We start from the raw sequence: 16,330 nt of genomic DNA on the forward strand, positions 1-16,330 counted from the left end.
TGGCTGAGGGGAGGAGGATCTGGCCACCACCCAGGAAGCCAAGAGTAGATTGAGGCAGCAAAAAAGAACTAAAACTAGTCTGTAACATTTATTTATTCTAGTTTTTTTTTTTTTTTTTTAATCTTTCTCCCAAGGGAGAGAGGTGCCTGGCTCCACAGGTCTCTGTGCCCCTATGACACAGTTAATTGAGCCAGGAAACGTCAAGAACGAAATAATTACAAGAGAGATACGTACATGTATGCATATCGTGGAACCTGTCAGGAGGATTTCCTTGTTGCATCCAGGAAAGAAGCTGCTACTGCTGCAGCTGTGGCTCAGCTGCTTGGAGGGAGGAGTCAGGGGGCTAGGGGGGAGAGAGAGCTGAGAGGGGGGTGTAGGGGGTGCTGAACAGCAAATGCAAACTGATTAAACATCTCTCTGCCAAGGCTGGGTGAGCAGAGGTCAAGCAGCAAGAGGAGGAGGAGTGACACTGCACAGATCCAGGAGCCTGCCTGGGGCGTATTTTTTTTTATTTTGGAGTGTTTGTTGGAATTTTTTGGAAGCATGAAGAGAAAGAGGGGCTGTGGCATGAGGTCGGTGCTGGGCTTCCTGTCCCAAAGGGGCTTGGAAGGGGACCCCCACGTGAAGGAGGACTTTCAGAGGAGGAGGCTGCAGGGCTCCAGGAACCTCTACAAAAAGGACCTGCTGGGGCATTTTGGATGTGTCAATGCCATCGAATTCTCCAACAATGGAGGGCAGATGCTGGTCTCAGGTACGTTTTGTTTATGCTGTTTCTTGTAACAACTGCCCACGTCCACCCTGTACAGACTACCCTATTTTTACCCTAAAAAATACCCCCTTGCATGTGCCCTAACTGTAAATTGTCTTTCGTCATGTTGCAAGAGACTGGTGCCAGATGCATATCTATATATAAATGCACATTTTCCTAACCGAAATCTAAAATGGTTGACAGGTTTAAGAATGTGGAGGGGAGGGACAAGTAAAGTTAAAAAGTGCACCTCCATTTGCCCGACTAGAGGAAGGGTTTAAACGAGCCGCAAGTGCAAACTAAACAAACGCATTGCAATCTAAAATTGATTTTTTCCGAAGAGTTATAATATTCTGTGTAATCAACCATTGTTGGGTTTGCGATGACAGTGTTGTGGGGCAGGGGGAGGAAAGGAGGCTAAAGTGCTTTTAAATGATATTTTCAACAGGACCCCTGTCATTGTTTGCGTAAATCAGTGTGTTTAACAAGTTGCTGTCGTACATTGCAGGCAGTTTATTCTCTTTTCTGCGCGGGGTTATTTTAATGCTTCTGGTCCCCATTACTCAATTAAACACGGGAGTTTTGCACATCTTAACATTTTTGTAAATACACGCACGCCTACCACGTAGTTATTGTGAATTCCGCTACGCAATGAACTACACGGGTGCAGCTGTCAAGTTGTTTTGTTGAAGAGGGGGCGGTAGGGGGGTGGGGTGGATTATTTTTTTTGGTAGGTCTAGCTACGCAACTTGTTTTTTTTCGCACTTACACTGTACATAAAACTGAAACGAGGCCAAAATAAGCATTGTTTATTCAAGAAGGCGGTGGTGTCCAAACGTGTGTCTAAGTAGACCCTGGGGCGGGCTCCCCCAGTAGGAGGCGCTTTTGGTGGGAGGGGTTAGAAATCGAGGCCGCGGCTCGGCTGGGACGTCCAGGCCTCAGTGCCGCTGACACATTTAGACAGGCTGTGAAATCGAGAGCCGAAGGGTCCAGAGTTTAGCTCGCCCGCCCACGAATTAGGGCAACTCGACCGCAGCGGGTGTGCCTTTGCACAGCCCTAGTGCTTTTTTGTTTTTGTTTTTTGACTTGGGGGTTGACACTTCTTCTGACTATGTATTTATCCCCCTTTAGAAAATGCTCTCTAGTTTACATTAGCAGTTTTTGATTGGTTTTGTCTGAAAGGTCTTGCAGTGTATTATAATGCATATTTTTCCTGTTACTTGCCCACAAAATAGCTCTTTGAGGCAGGACAGGCCATATGTGCAACCACAAAACAGATAATATTTGTACTAGTAGTGCTGTTGTCAGTACTTTGATATCTCATCTTTTCTGCTAATACGAGATTCGCTTACTTTTTGCACCATGTTATAGTCGCAGCTGTCAACACCACTGTACATTAACATCCAGGTTTAAAAATATAAAATTAACATTTTATACCAGATGACTCGCAATGCTGCATTGTACCCTCTGCTTCAATAGTGCATGCACCCTCTACTTTTTTGTAGCCCTAGAGGAAGTAACTTACTTGAGCTAAAACTTAACACTTTACAAGACATCTGTTATTTAGGATTTCTTCCACTTCTGTCTAATAAATTTGAACTTGCACCAACGAATTTCAGTGGTGGCTATAAACCTGAAAGCTGCATACATGCCAACATTTTAGATAGCCTGGGAGGAAGATTTCTGAATCTGTGAAATAATTACATTTTCCCATTGACTTAGGGTAAGGGCTATGTTAGAAGGGAGAGACTAACAATGTATGAAAAATAAAATGTTTTTAAAAAGTGTCAATCCCATGCTACATAGAGTGCAATGGAGTGGTTGGAATGTATGCGTTCACACCTTTTCCCCCCAAATATCTGTGATACAATTTCTCTGGCACAATCACGCTGTTCCTTAGCCTTCCCTTAATAGGCATAACACCAGTGGGCAACAGGGAAGTCTGAAGAATGGCTACCCCCACACTGCACTGACATGAGTGGGGGTATAGATTCTGTGATGTTGGATGTCTGGGCCCCCGTGTGTTGCTGGGGCCTCTGCCGATGCACGGGTGCAGGCTCGTTCAGGGCGCGGCGCGGGAACAGCTGCGCGCAATGAAACACGCGACTCACGGCTTGCATGCTTAAACCCGGACTGGCGCCGATCCGCCAGTTCCGGTGATTCCTTTATTATTTCCGGCGTCACGTCCCTGCGCGCGCGCAGGGTCACATGACACCACATTCCTCCCCAACTTGGAGATATTTATGCATTACATTTAACAACATGGTAATTAACACGGGGTCTTGCAAACTGTTCTGACTTGCCGAGTAACATGCGACTTCACTGCTTCTGCTTTCATTCATGTCCTTCTTGGGGTTCATTTTGGCGAGGGCGTTTGCCTGTAGATTCCGTCTACTATATATCCCTGGAGACGGCATGACGGTTTGGGCTTTTCTCTCAGACGGTAGCGGGTGTTTCTTTCTCTAGGCCTGTCCCTTTCCCTGATCTCCGCTTCGGTTTCCCCATTGGGCGAGTATGATCTGTCTACATCTCCTGTTGTGGCTGGACTCTCCGTAGGTGCCGGTCCTCGAGGAGTTTGCGGTGTCCCTCTTTCGTCTTCCCTTGGGGGTGTTGATGGTTCTTCCCACATTTCCGGAGGTACTTTCCTTAAGTGTGACACATTGCGTGTCACGGTTTCTCCTCCTCGGGTGGCGGTGACCATGCTGTGGTTGGTTGCACTGACTGTCCATGGTCGTACTTCAAAGTTTAGGGACATCTTCTTGGGCGGTGCTCTGTTCTTGACAATGACAGTGTCTCCTGGGGTTAGTTCTCGGTGGCTGGCCCGCCTGGCGATGCTCTCCTGTTCGTTTCTCCTTAGCCGTCTGGCGTCTATCGCTGGGATGTCAGGTTCTGGGGCTGTCCAGTGGGGGTGTACAGGGAGTTCCGCTTGTATAGGTACCCCGAACATGAGGGTGGCGGGGCTGATCCCGGTGGCCGAGTGCGGGGTCTGTCTGTGCGTCCTCAGAAACCGGTATACGGCCGTCAGCCACGGGTGCCTTTGTTCTTTGGCAATTCTGATGACCTTGTTAAGTGATCCCATGAATCTTTCTGCGTCTCCATTTGCTTGGGGCCATCTCGGGGTGATCCGCTGGTGCTTGACGTTCACTTCCTTAAAGTAGTCACGTAGTTCCTGACTGGTGAAAGAGGGTCCATTGTCGCTCTTTATTTTCCTCGGGATTCCGTGGGTGGCGAATATCTTCTCCAGCGCGAGGATGGTGGTTGCGGCGTTGGTCGAGGTTACGTGTTCGACTTCCGGATATCTGCTAAACTCGTCGATGACCACGAGCAGGTATCCTTCTCCAGCAATGGTGCAGTGGTCCATGCTGACCGCGTCCCAGCGTGTGCAGCTCCTTGGGGTACTGCTGATTGGTTCAGGGTGTTCGGGCCTCCTGGATGCTTGGCAGGCCTCGCAGGACTCCACTAGTTCTACTACTCTTTGCTGCATGTTTGGCATCCACATCCTGGACTTGAGGTAGGCTGTTGACTTTATGATTCCTTGGTGTCCGCTGTGGGCTAATCTGAGAGCCCTTTCCTCTAGGGACTCTGGCAATATGATGCGGTGCCCTTTCAGCAGCACTCCTTCTGGAGCTATTGAGAGTTCGTGCCTGATCTCAAACAGTGCTCTGAGTTTGGTCCGGGCTGGTGTTGTGCGGTGGGCAATTGACAGGAGATAGTTCTTCCAATTGCCAGACTGGATGGCTGCCGCCGTGTGTTGTAGGACGGTATCTTCTTCCGTCTCACGCACAACTTCTTGTAGAGTCAGGGCTCTCGGTCTTGCGCAGGCCACTACCTGACAGACATGCTCATCGGTCTCCTTCGCGTGGTGCTGTTCACTGTCGGTAGCTGGCCTTGGGTGACGGGACAGGTAATCTGCTGGGTTGTCCGATCCTGGGCGATACTCCACCACAATGTTGTACGGTTGTAACTGCAGCATCCATTTTTCTATGCGTGCAGGTGGGTGGGGGGCTGAGCCTCGGAAGATCGGGATTAGAGGTTTGTGATCTGTGAATACTTTAGCTTGCTTCCCTAGCAGGTAAACCTTGAAATGTCGGCATCCCCACAGAATGGCTAGAGCTTCCTTTTCTATGTGCGCATAGTTTTGTTCGGGTTTCGTGAGGGCTCTGCTGGCAAATGCGATGGGGAACACTCTGCCTTCATTGTCTGTTTGGGTTAATACTGCTCCTAGACCACAAGGGCTGGCATCCACGAGAAGTTCGGTCTGCTTTCCTATGTCGAAGAAGGCCATGGTGGTGGAGGTAGACAGAGTGTCCTTAATTTGTTGGAACGCTTGTTGGTGAGCTGCGGTCCACTCCCACTTCTGGTCTTTCTTTGTTAACTCTCTGAGTGGACTTGCAACGCTTGCGAGGTCGGGGATAAAGGGTGCGCAGTAGGTGGCCATCCCCATGAAGCTCCTCACTTCGGAGGCTGATTGTGGTGCTTTGGCGTCCTTGATGTCTCGCACTTTTGACGGGTCAGGGGATACGCCTTCCGCGCTGAATATTGTCACAGCCACTTCCCACAGTGCCTTCCCCAGGAGTCTCCTCACCTTGATCTTCACTGTGACTGGCGACTTTCTGTCTTCTCCTCCGGTCTTTCGGGGTTCTCTCCTCTTCAGTATCCTTCTTAAGGAGTCCTTTCCCCTTCTTGTGTTCGAAGAGATAGGGACGGTCTCCTCCGGAGGCCACCTTGACCGTTATTGGAATAAACCGTCAGGTGAACCCTGGGGAGTCCGCCCCTCCCAAAACAGGGAAAAAGCCAATAAGGCAGAAAAAACCCTGTGAGGCTGCAGGCGCGGATAGAATGGAGGAATTGCGGATCCAGAGGCTTTTAAAGTCTTGAGGCGAAAGTCCAGTTGATACTCCAATGGATGACAGCTACCGGACTGTGATCCCTTGGCATGGATGAAAGAGCCCTGGGAGAGGCGATGGAGTGTGGAGCCACAAAGGAGAACTTCTATGCTTCCGAAGGATCGAACATAGGCACAGAAGATTGCAGACGGAGGTAAGTTGTTTCGGTAGACGGGTAAAGGAATGGGGAGAGAGAGAGTGTGAGTAATAGAGAGCAGTAGTGAGTCCGTGAGAGAAAGAGAGAGTGAATGCGAGAGAGTATGAATGAGAGAGCGAGTGAATGCAGGAGTGCGCGAATTAGAGAGAGAGTGAATGCAAGAGAGTATGAATGAGAGAGCGAGTGAATGCAGGAGTGCGCGAATGAGAGAGAGAGAGTGAATGCAAGAGAGTATGAATGAGAGAGCGAATGAATGCGAGCGTGCGAGAATGAAAGAGGGGGTGAAAGAGAGGAATGACAAGACCGAGGGAAGACGGAAAAGACCCCGAGCCACAGGGAACCGGAAAACCGGAACCTCGCCGACGGGGAAGATAAGAACCCGCCGAGCGAGGTAGAGGGTACTACGGGAGAGAAGCTAGGCGGGAACCGAGGACCAGATAAAGGGCAAGGAAAGGAAAGGCAAGAGTGAACGGCCGTCGCCTAACGAGAAGGCGATGGGCCGCGGTGATTAACCGAGAAAGCAAAAGAGGAGCTCGGTATGTCAGGAACTGTAGTAGGCACAAATCGAAAGTCAGCATAGCGAGTTGCAATGCGACTCGCAGGGGGCGTGGCTTCCTTAAATGCAGCAGCAACAAAAAGACTGGACCGCTCACAGACAGACTGTAAGGACCTAATAGCGCCTCCATCTTGCCCATAACTTCCACGGTCTCCGCAGCGTGACAGTATGCCCTCCCCTTATCCCCTTTCCCCCGGGCTTCCCTGGGTGAAGGCGATGGAACAATCTGAGAAGGCGTGGGGCATGGATGTTACGTCTGGGCTCCCAAGATTGTTCTGCTGCAGAGTACCCTTTCCAATGGACCAGGTATTGTATAGTGCCATGTCTGTAACGGGAATCCACCAGCCTCTCCACTTCATACTCGTCAGGGTCCGGGTCCTCGATCCTTAAAGAAGAGGGTCTACGATGACTCGTAGGATCGGGAAGATAAGCCTTTAGGAGAGACGTATGGAAAACAGGGGGAATCCTCTTCATCTTGGGTGCTAATTGTAACCGAAAGGCCACTGGATTTACCTGAGACAAAATAGGGAAAGGACCTATGAAGCGGGCCGAGAACTTTCCTGGGTGAACCCAACGAGGGAGATATTTGGTTGATAACCACACCTTGGTTCCTACAGCCCAGTTAGGGTTAGGGGATCGCTTCTTATCCGCATACTTCTTGTAACGTATCCGGCTTGCCTCCAACTTCTGTACAGCTTCCTTTTGGATGGTACGGAGATCATGAAGATGTTGATCCACCGAGGGTACAGTTGTAGGAGGAATCCCAAAAAGAGGAATATGTCTCGGATGATACCCGTAGGTAAAAAAGAAGGGACTGATGCCTGTAGCAGAATGTTGGGTATTGTTGTAGGTAAACTCTGCCAGTGCTAGATAAGACTGCCACTTATCCTGCTCCTGATTGCAGAAACAACGTAGATATTGTTTGATGGTGGCATTTAAGCGTTCGGTCTGGCCGTTACTCTGGGGATGGTAACCAGAAGACAATGCTTTCTGAATCCCCAGAGAGCTACATAACGCTGACCAAAAACGGGAGGTAAATTGGGTTCCCCTATCCGACACTATGGTCCGAGGCAAGCCATGTAATCTCACTACGTCTTTCAGGAACACTTCGGCCGTCATGGGGGCGGAAGGCAAGCCATGTAAGGGAGAGAAATGTGCCATCTTGCTCAGGGAGTCAATAGTCACCATAATTGCTGTGTATCCCCCCGATGGGGGAAGATCTACAATAAAATCGGTAGATACATGTACCCAAGGCTGAGATGGTAGAGGCTCTTGTTGGAGCAGGCCCAATGGTCTGTGAGTGGTATTCTTGTTGGCCGCACATACTGGACAACTCATCACGTATGCCTTAGTGTCCTTTACCATTGTCGGCCACCAGAAATATCTAGAAGCCAGGCGTAGGGTTGCCCTCTGTCCCTTGTGACCCGCAGACGGAAGGTCGTGACACCAATATAGGGCTTGCGTTTGGAACTCCTTAGACGGTAGAAACAGGGCGCCTTGATGAAAGTACAACCCACCCCTCTTCACCAGGAGTGGTTGATACTCTGAAGACACATCGATATGTTTAGTGGCAAGCTCTACTTCTTGTAGGAAAGAGCTGACCATTCCCAGGATTCTCTTGCCAGCAAGTATCCCTTCCTGACCCTGTTTCTCTTCCTCTTGGTACTCCAGTCTCCGAGAGAGAGCGTCCGCTAAAGCGTTCTCCTTTCCGGGAAGATATGAGATTTCAAAGTCATATTGGGAAAAGAAATAGGCCCATCGAGCGTGTCTGGAATTGCGACACTCCATTTGCTGCAATATCTTCAGATTCCGGTGGTCAGTACGAACCAGAAAGGGATGGGCAGCTCCCTGTAACAAATGTCTCCATTCAATACAGGCCTGTCGGATAGCCAGTAGCTCTCGTTCCAACACCGAGTAATTCCTTTCACTAGGTGTAAGTGTTCTAGAATAATAAGCCACCGGATGTTCCACTCCATCTTCGCCGACTTGTAGGAGGGCAGCTCCAATGGCCCCTCCAGAGGCATCCGTTTCAACCACAAAGGGGAGAGATTGGTTAGGTTGTACTAGAATGGGGGCAGTAGTAAAGGCTTTCTTGAGTACCAGGAAGGCCTGGTCGACATCCTTATCCCATTCAAACTTCTGGCCCTTTTTTAGAAGACGAGTGATGGGCAAGACTATGTCAGAGAAGTTAGGGATGAATCGTCTGTAAAAGTTGGAAAGACCCAAAAACCTCTGTATGTCCTTGGGACTCTTCGGAACAGGCCATCTAAGGACTGCCCTTACTTTCTCAGGATCCATCTGTACCCCCTCCTTTGAGACGATAAAACCTAAGTATGACACTGAGGCAGCCTCGAAGATGCACTTCTCTGGCTTGACCAGGAGCTGATTTTCCCTTAACCTTTGGAGGACCAGGGAGACATGCCTTCAGTGTTCCGAGAGAGAGGAGGAAAAGACCAAAATATCGTCTAAATAGACCACCACTGAGGCATACAGCAAGTCAGAAAAAATCTTATCAACAAAACGCTGGAAGACTGCCGGGGCGTTCACCAGGCCAAAGGGCATGACTCGATATTCGAAATGTCCCAGAGGAGTTCGAAAGGCCGTCTTCCACTCATCCCCTTTCTTTATTCTCAGCAGATGGTAGGCTCCCCGAAGGTCTAATTTGGTGAATATAGAGGCTCCTTCTACTGCTCCCAGTACCTCCTTTATGAGAGGCATAGGATATCTGTCTCGAATAGTCAAGCTGTTCAATCCTCGGTAATCTATACACGGCCTGAGTTCAGCAGAGCCCTTCTTTGGGATGAAGAACATTGAAGCCCCTGCTGGGGAGTGAGATTCCTGGATCAAGCCATTCTGTAGATTAGCATCTAGATACTCCTTCAATGCCCTTCTTTCTGGTAGGGACATCGGATACATGCGTCCAAACGGTACCGATGCTTCAGGTTTCAAATTGATGGCACAATCCTCTGCTCGATGTGGGGGTAAAGTACGGGGTAGTATATCCTCAAAGATCTCGGCATACTGCTGGTAATAAAGAGGGATCGTTTGAACCACTGCCGAGGAAGTTGGAACCGCAACCCCCTTGCCCCTGGAAGGAGATGTCTGGGGAAGACACGAAGTGGAACAATATGAAGACAGAAAACTTACTGTATTAGTAGCCCAGTCTATCCTGGGATTATGCTTGCGCAACCAGGGTATGCCCAGGATGACTGGAAAATGGGCAGCTCTGATGACATCAAAGGTAATTTGTTCCTGGTGTTGAAACAAAGACATAGTGGCAGGACAAGTCTCTTGAATGATAGGTCCAGAAGAGAGAGGAGCTCCGTCTACACCCTCTACCGGTAAAGGACAGTCTTTCTGAAGTAGGGGGATAGCTTGTTCTTGAACCCACTGAATATCAATAAAGTTTCCAGCAGCACCGCAATCCAGCATAGCCAAGGTCTCTAGTGAAGCAAGAGATCCGAAAGTTAGATGAACTGTAAATACCATGAGTCTATGGTCCTCTTTCGGCTTATCCTGCTGCCTGAAATTGCAGGGATTAATCAATTCCGCCCGGTTCCTTTCCCTGCTCAAGACCGGGGAGACGCGTTTCCCGACCGTCTCGGGGGTACCTCGGGGCAACTCCGAAGCAGATGCTTAGAGGATCCGCAGTACATGCAAAGACCCTGTTCTCTGCATCTTTTTCGTTCCTCGGGAGTCAATGGGCCCCTAGTTGATCCTATTTGCATAGGTTCCTCTGTCTGCGATCGAGTAGGAGGATTTGAGGCGGGTATCCCGATAGTCTGATGTGGTCTGAACCTCCTCCTTTCTAATCTTCGCTCCTGCAATCTAAACTCCAACTGCAGAGACATCGTGACCAACTCTGGAAAGGAAGCAGGACGTGCCATCCGGGCTAGTTCGTCCTTGAGTTCATCATGTAATCCTCTTCGGAAGAGGGTCTGTTGGGCTGAATCTGGCCACCCCGCCTCCGTAGCCAACTTCATAAACGCAGAGGCATATGTCTGTACACCTTGATTTCCCTGACGGAGATCCAGGAGGGCTTCATAAGAAGAATATTGGACCTCTGGTCGTTCAAATCTGTTCCGCAACAATTGAGTGAACTGTGCGTAGTCATTAACCGCAGGATTTGCTTGCGCTATCAGTGGAGTAGCCCAGGCCAAAGCATTGCCCACTAGGTTGGAGACCAAAAACCCAACCTTGGCCCTATCGAGTTCATAGGCCTTAGGTCGAAAGGTAAAGTAAATCATACAGGCATCCAAAATCCTTTCAGGAGTTGCGGACTGCCATCATACTTCCCGAAGGAGAACGTCAGGGGAGGCAGGTCGCCTCGGAAATCCTCTCGAGTCGTCACCTGTTGACGTAAGTTGATGTTCTCTGTTCGAAGGCTCTGAACCTCTGCCTGGAGACCCTGAATCGCTGTTACCATCTCCTGGTATTGTTCCAAGGAGGCCATCGTTCTCGTTTGGCGTTGCAAACTGTCACAGCCACTTCCCACAGTGCCTTCCCCAGGAGTCTCCTCACCTTGATCTTCACTGTGACTGGCGACTTTCTGTCTTCTCCTCCGGTCTTTCGGGGTTCTCTCCTCTTCAGTATCCTTCTTAAGGAGTCCTTTCCCCTTCTTGCGTTCGAAGAGATAGGGACGGTCTCCTCCGGAGGCCACCTTGACCGTTATTGGAATAAACCGTCAGGTGAACCCTGGGGAGTCCGCCCCTCCCAAAACAGGGAAAAAGCCAATAAGGCAGAAAAAACCCTGTGAGGCTGCAGGCGCGGATAGAATGGAGGAATTGCGGATCCAGAGGCTTTTAAAGTCTTGAGGCGAAAGTCCAGTTGATACTCCAATGGATGACAGCTACCGGACTGTGATCCCTTGGCATGGATGAAAGAGCCCTGGGAGAGGCGATGGAGTGTGGAGCCACAAAGGAGAACTTCTATGCTTCCGAAGGATCGAACATAGGCACAGAAGATTGCAGACGGAGGTAAGTTGTTTCGGTAGACAGGTAAAGGAATGGGGAGAGAGAGAGTGTGAGTAATAGAGAGCAGTAGTGAGTCCGTGAGAGAAAGAGAGAGTGAATGCGAGAGAGTATGAATGAGAGAGCGAGTGAATGCAGGAGTGCGCGAATGAGAGAGAGAGTGAATGCAAGAGAGTATGAATGAGAGAGCGAGTGAATGCAGGAGTGCGCGAATGAGAGAGAGAGTGAATGCAAGAGAGTATGAATGAGAGAGCGAATGAATGCGAGCGTGCGAGAATGAAAGAGGGGGTGAAAGAGAGGAATGACAAGACCGAGGGAAGACGGAAAAGACCCCGAGCCACAGGGAACCGGAAAACCGGAACCTCGCCGACGGGGAAGATAGGAACCCGCCGAGCGAGGTAGAGGGTACTACGGGAGAGAAGCTAGGCGGGAACCGAGGACCAGATAAAGGGCAAGGAAAGGAAAGGCAAGAGTGAACGGCCGTCGCCTAACGAGAAGGCGATGGGCCGCGGTGATTAACCGAGAAAGCAAAAGAGGAGCTCGGTATGTCAGGAACTGTAGTAGGCACAAATCGAAAGTCAGCATAGCGAGTTGCAACGCGACTCGCAGGGGGCGTGGCTTCCTTAAATGCAGCAGCAACAAAAAGACTGGACCGCTCACAGACAGACTGTAAGGACCTAATAGCGCCTCCATCTTGCCCATAACTTCCACGGTCTCCGCAGCGTGACAAATATGTAGCCAAAGAAATACAGTTCACTTCTGTTGAATTCACACTTCTCTGCGTTGAGTGTCAGGCCTGCATCTTCGAGCCTTTTCAGGACTGCCGCTAGGCGTTGGTGGTGTTCATCTTTATTTGGGGCGTATACAAGGATGTCATCACTGATGTTGGTGGTCCCTTCTAAACCTGCGATGACTTTGCGGATTTCATGTTGGAATACTTCTGCCGCAGAGGATATTCCAAAATTTAGCCGTTTGTATCTCATCAGGCCGAGGTGAGATGAGAAGGTAGTGATGTACCTCGATTCTTTTGATAGGCGTAGCTGGTGATAGCCCGATCTGAGGTCGAGTTTGCTGAAGACGGTTGCTCCGGTGAGGTCTACGACGAGTTCGTCGATCGTGGGGGTTACATGGCGTTCTCTCCCGATCGCGACGTTGGGAAGCCTCATATCTATGCATATTCTTACTGCATTCGGCTGTTTGGGTTTTTGTGCCACGACCATGGGGGAGACCCACGGGGTTGGTCCAGATGTTTTCTCAATGATCGCTTCTTCTACAAGCTTGGCCAGTTCTTTTTCTACCGCGCTTCGTAGGTGGAACGGGATCCGTCTGTGTCGAACTGCTTTCGGTTCAATGGTGGGGTCTATGTGAAGTTTGATGGTTCTCCCCTTGAGGCACCCGATGCCCTGGAATAGTTTACTGTGTCGTTTCAGTAGGCTGCTGAGTTCGTCTTGTTGGAGGCTGAATGCGAAGTGTATTAGTTTCAGCTTCTCTGCTGTCCTGCAGCTCAGTAGCGTCTCGCAGCCGGCGTCCACTACGTATATGCGCGCACGGCAGTTGGTGTTTTCGTGGGCGAAGTTTGATTTGAATGACCCTCGCACGGGGAGGGGTTTCTTGCAACCGTAGGCATATAGTCTGACTCTTTTTTGTTGGAGATCGGGCTTTGGGTGCAGTCTGTTGAATGCTGCCACCGGCATGACGTTCACTGTTGCGCCAGTGTCGATGACCACCTTCAGTGGTTCTCCATTGGAGAGAACGGTGCACGACGGCCTCTTCCTCTGTCGTGACCGATGTGGTTCAACTGCAGATATAAGATGTATTCGGTGTATTCGTCTGCTTCCTTTTTTCCGTCTACTTTTGTCTCCTCTCTCGGGGGACGTGCTGATGTCGCTGTCGCTCGAGTCTGGGGACCTTTGGGACTCATCGACCGCTCTGGCTTTTCCTTTTCGTGTCTGGAGGTGTGAGGTTTCTCTGGGCGCAAACTTTTTCCGGCGTTCTTGTGTCTGGCGTGGGGCAGGGTCTTTGTCTGGTGGGTTTAAACAGACAGCGGCAAAATGGTTAAGGCGATTGCATTTCCTGCACGTGGATCCCCATGCGGGGCAGGAGTCGCCTTTGTGCCATGGGCCTCCGCACCATTTGCAGCTTTTGTCCCGCCCTTGTGGTGGGTGGGGCTTCCAATCTTGCCTCGTGCGAGTGTTCTGGCGTCTGGAAATGGCTGCTACATCTTCCGTGGGTCCGGGGCAGTCTAGTGGTAGTTTCTGGATCGCTGCTTCCATGACTGCTACCTGGTCTTCCGTTTGCTCATGGAGACGCGGCATTTCAAGGATTCGTGAGAGGCGTATGTTACGTTCTGAAAGTATAGCCCGTCTCAGTTTTTCAGAGGATATTCCGTTAATGATTTGGAGACGGATGGCGAATTCTTCGTCCGGGAACTCACAGCCTACAGCCATTTCACAAAGGCGGGCGTGAAATTTGTCAACCGTCTCTTTCTCTCGCTGCCTCGCCATGTAAAAGTGGAAGCGTTCGTAGTCCAGGTTGAGGTCGGGCTTGAACATATTTGTGAGTGCAGATCTCGCTGCGTCATAGTTGTCTGCGTTGCCGTGGTTGGGTGTTGCATTAAAGAGGCGCAGGGCCGCTGCTCCAATGTTCAGTAGGAGGAAAGTGCGCATTTTCTTTGGCACGGTGATGTCTCTGGCTTCGAGGTGCATCTCGAATTGTTGGAGCCAGATTTCCCATCTGATGGCGGCGCCTGAGGTGAATGGGTCAAATGGTGGCATAAATGAAGTCTGTGTCGGGATGTTCATATGAGATGCTCCTCCTGGAAGAAGGACTTGTGCCGGCCCTCCCAGGGCTGGTGCTTGGACTCGACATGTTAGTTATGGGGGTGTTCTTCCTAGCGTTGGAGCGTGGGCCTAGGGTGGCGGTGTGGAGTGTGGCACCACGATGTCATAGGGGTTGTCGCGGTCAGCTTGTATGCCGCTGCGCCGTACCTGTTCAAAGCCGTTGGATTCCACCAGGAGTGATAGATGGTTCTGTTGCAGCTGTGTGTGGGAGCCCCTGTCTTGATCAGAAAGTGGGGCTTCAACCACCTCAAGTGCACCGTTATTCTCGGCTGCACTTTTTTTTTTTTTTTGTGTGGGCGTCGGTGTGCGGCTCCGCGTCGGGTCCGTGGCTCATCTCGTCGCCAGTGTGATTTTGGATGTCTGGGCCCCCGTGTGTTGCTGGGGCCTCTGCCGATGCGTGGGTGCAGGCTCGTTCAGGGCGCGGCGCGGGAACAGCTGTGCGCAATGAAACACGCGACTCACGGCTTGCATGCTTAAACCCGGACTGGCGCCGATCCGCCAGTTCCGGTGATTCCTTTATTATTTCCGGCGTCACGTCCCTGCGCGCGCGCAGGGTCACGTGACACCACAGATTCTATTAAGAGATACGAATGCGAGTATTATGCATTACCTTCTTTGCAAAACAGCAGCAAAGAAAATAAACATGCTTTTACAATACTAAACCTTTATTAAAACACGTACAACAAATTTAACAGTTTGACGGAGGACCCTCGTCCAAGATGGCAGCCATACCGCTCTCCACCAATGGGGTCTGAGCTCCCCTAGAAAGTCTTACGAAGATAGTCCCTTGTCCTCAGAGCAGACCTCAGGGGGGGTGAGCCGGGCGACCGCCCAGGGCTCCATTAGCCCCCGCCACCTCGGGGGAGTCTTTCAAGGGCTCCCCAGAGCTGGCATAGTGGGAGGCGGTGTGTCAGGCAGGCTTTTGCCATCAAAGGCGCACCTAATGACAAACTGTGCCATTAGCCCCCCACCACGCCAGCTCGGGGGAGTCTTTCAAAGACTCCCCCGAGCTGGCGTGGTGGCAGAAGGCGTGGCAGGCACCTCATTGTCAGTGAACGCACCAGCGGCGGCAGGCTCATTCAATGACAATGGGCTGCTGACGCGCCCTATTAATATCATTACCTCCTTCCCGAAGCAAGGAGGGTAAAAAAAGAAAGTGTCCCATCCTGGCCCCACCCCCTTCTGCCCCGTCCCCTGTTAACCAGGGGCGCGTGGGGGAAGGGGGGGTTGCCAATTCGCCCAGGGCGCTGCTGCCCTTAAGGCTGGCCCTGCTTGTCCTCTTCTGTAGCTGCGAGGCAAAGGCAAGAGCAACGAAAACAGTCCAAACAAGCACTGACGCCCATCCTGAGAGCGATGTCCAGCCACCATGGACCACCTTTGGAACACTGTGAAACGTCCACTCAAACCACATCTTCAGAAGGGAACTGCAGCAAAGCAAACACATGATGAGGGAGGGCGGGAGGGATAATACTCACCTCGGTGTCTCTTAATGGAATCTAACCCTCACTCACGTCAGTGCGGGGGGTTAGCCCTTCTATGGCAAAACCAGAGCCTTCATATTATGCAAGTTCAAAGCACTTGCAAAACCACATTAGCAACATGTTGAACCTTTTTGTGATTTAAAAAGTCTTAAAAGTAGACTCCCTGGATGTCAGCTGCCTTATTTATTGTTTATTTGAATAGCACCTATACACAGAGAAGTGTTTCAAAGGCTATCTTGTAAAGTACCCCAAAGGAAAACGGACTTAGAAGCCATAGCCCCCGTAGAGGAATGGCCCCGAAGACGTAGACATCCACTTCACTTCTTTCATTACCCAACAAACCCAGCATTCCAATGTGGCAGAGGAAACTGCCCCAAAGGGCTTCCTGATGGAAATTAGCAGCTGAGAGGTAGAAAGAGGTCGGTAAACGGAAGACATACGCTCATAACATTGCAAACAGTTAACCACACATCATTTTTGATCCTTCTGGACTGAAGGATAAGAAACTGAGGTGGTGAAATTCCTGGTTCTACGAGTGACAAAGAAAGTCAGACCTTCAACAAAATATACCTTATTCAGCAATTTTTCCTTTAGCGCACACAATCAAATACAAAAACGAAAAGGTAATACATTAGTTGCATACACAGAAATAGAAGACAATTCATGATAGATACAAATATTCAATTCGCCAA

At 50.4% G+C, this 16,330-nt stretch overlaps 1 protein-coding gene across 2 annotated transcripts in view; it reads left to right on the top strand.

Annotated features, from left to right (window-relative positions):
- Window positions 1-395: 395 nt before the first annotated feature.
- DCAF5 (DDB1 and CUL4 associated factor 5) overlaps window positions 396-16,330 on the top strand; it is a 507,909-nt gene continuing 491,974 nt past the window's right edge. For both annotated transcript variants that reach the window (XM_069638590.1, XM_069638591.1), the window contains exon 1: window positions 396-751. In XM_069638590.1, coding sequence (XP_069494691.1) covers window positions 544-751 — 208 coding nt within the window. In that variant the 5' untranslated portion in view covers window positions 396-543. The remainder of the gene's footprint in view (window positions 752-16,330) is intronic.

The sequence above is a fragment of the Ambystoma mexicanum genome, chromosome 14 (assembly GCF_040938575.1).
Source record: "Ambystoma mexicanum isolate Mex_15411 chromosome 14, UKY_AmexF1_1, whole genome shotgun sequence".
Lineage (NCBI taxonomy): Eukaryota > Metazoa > Chordata > Amphibia > Caudata > Ambystomatidae > Ambystoma > Ambystoma mexicanum.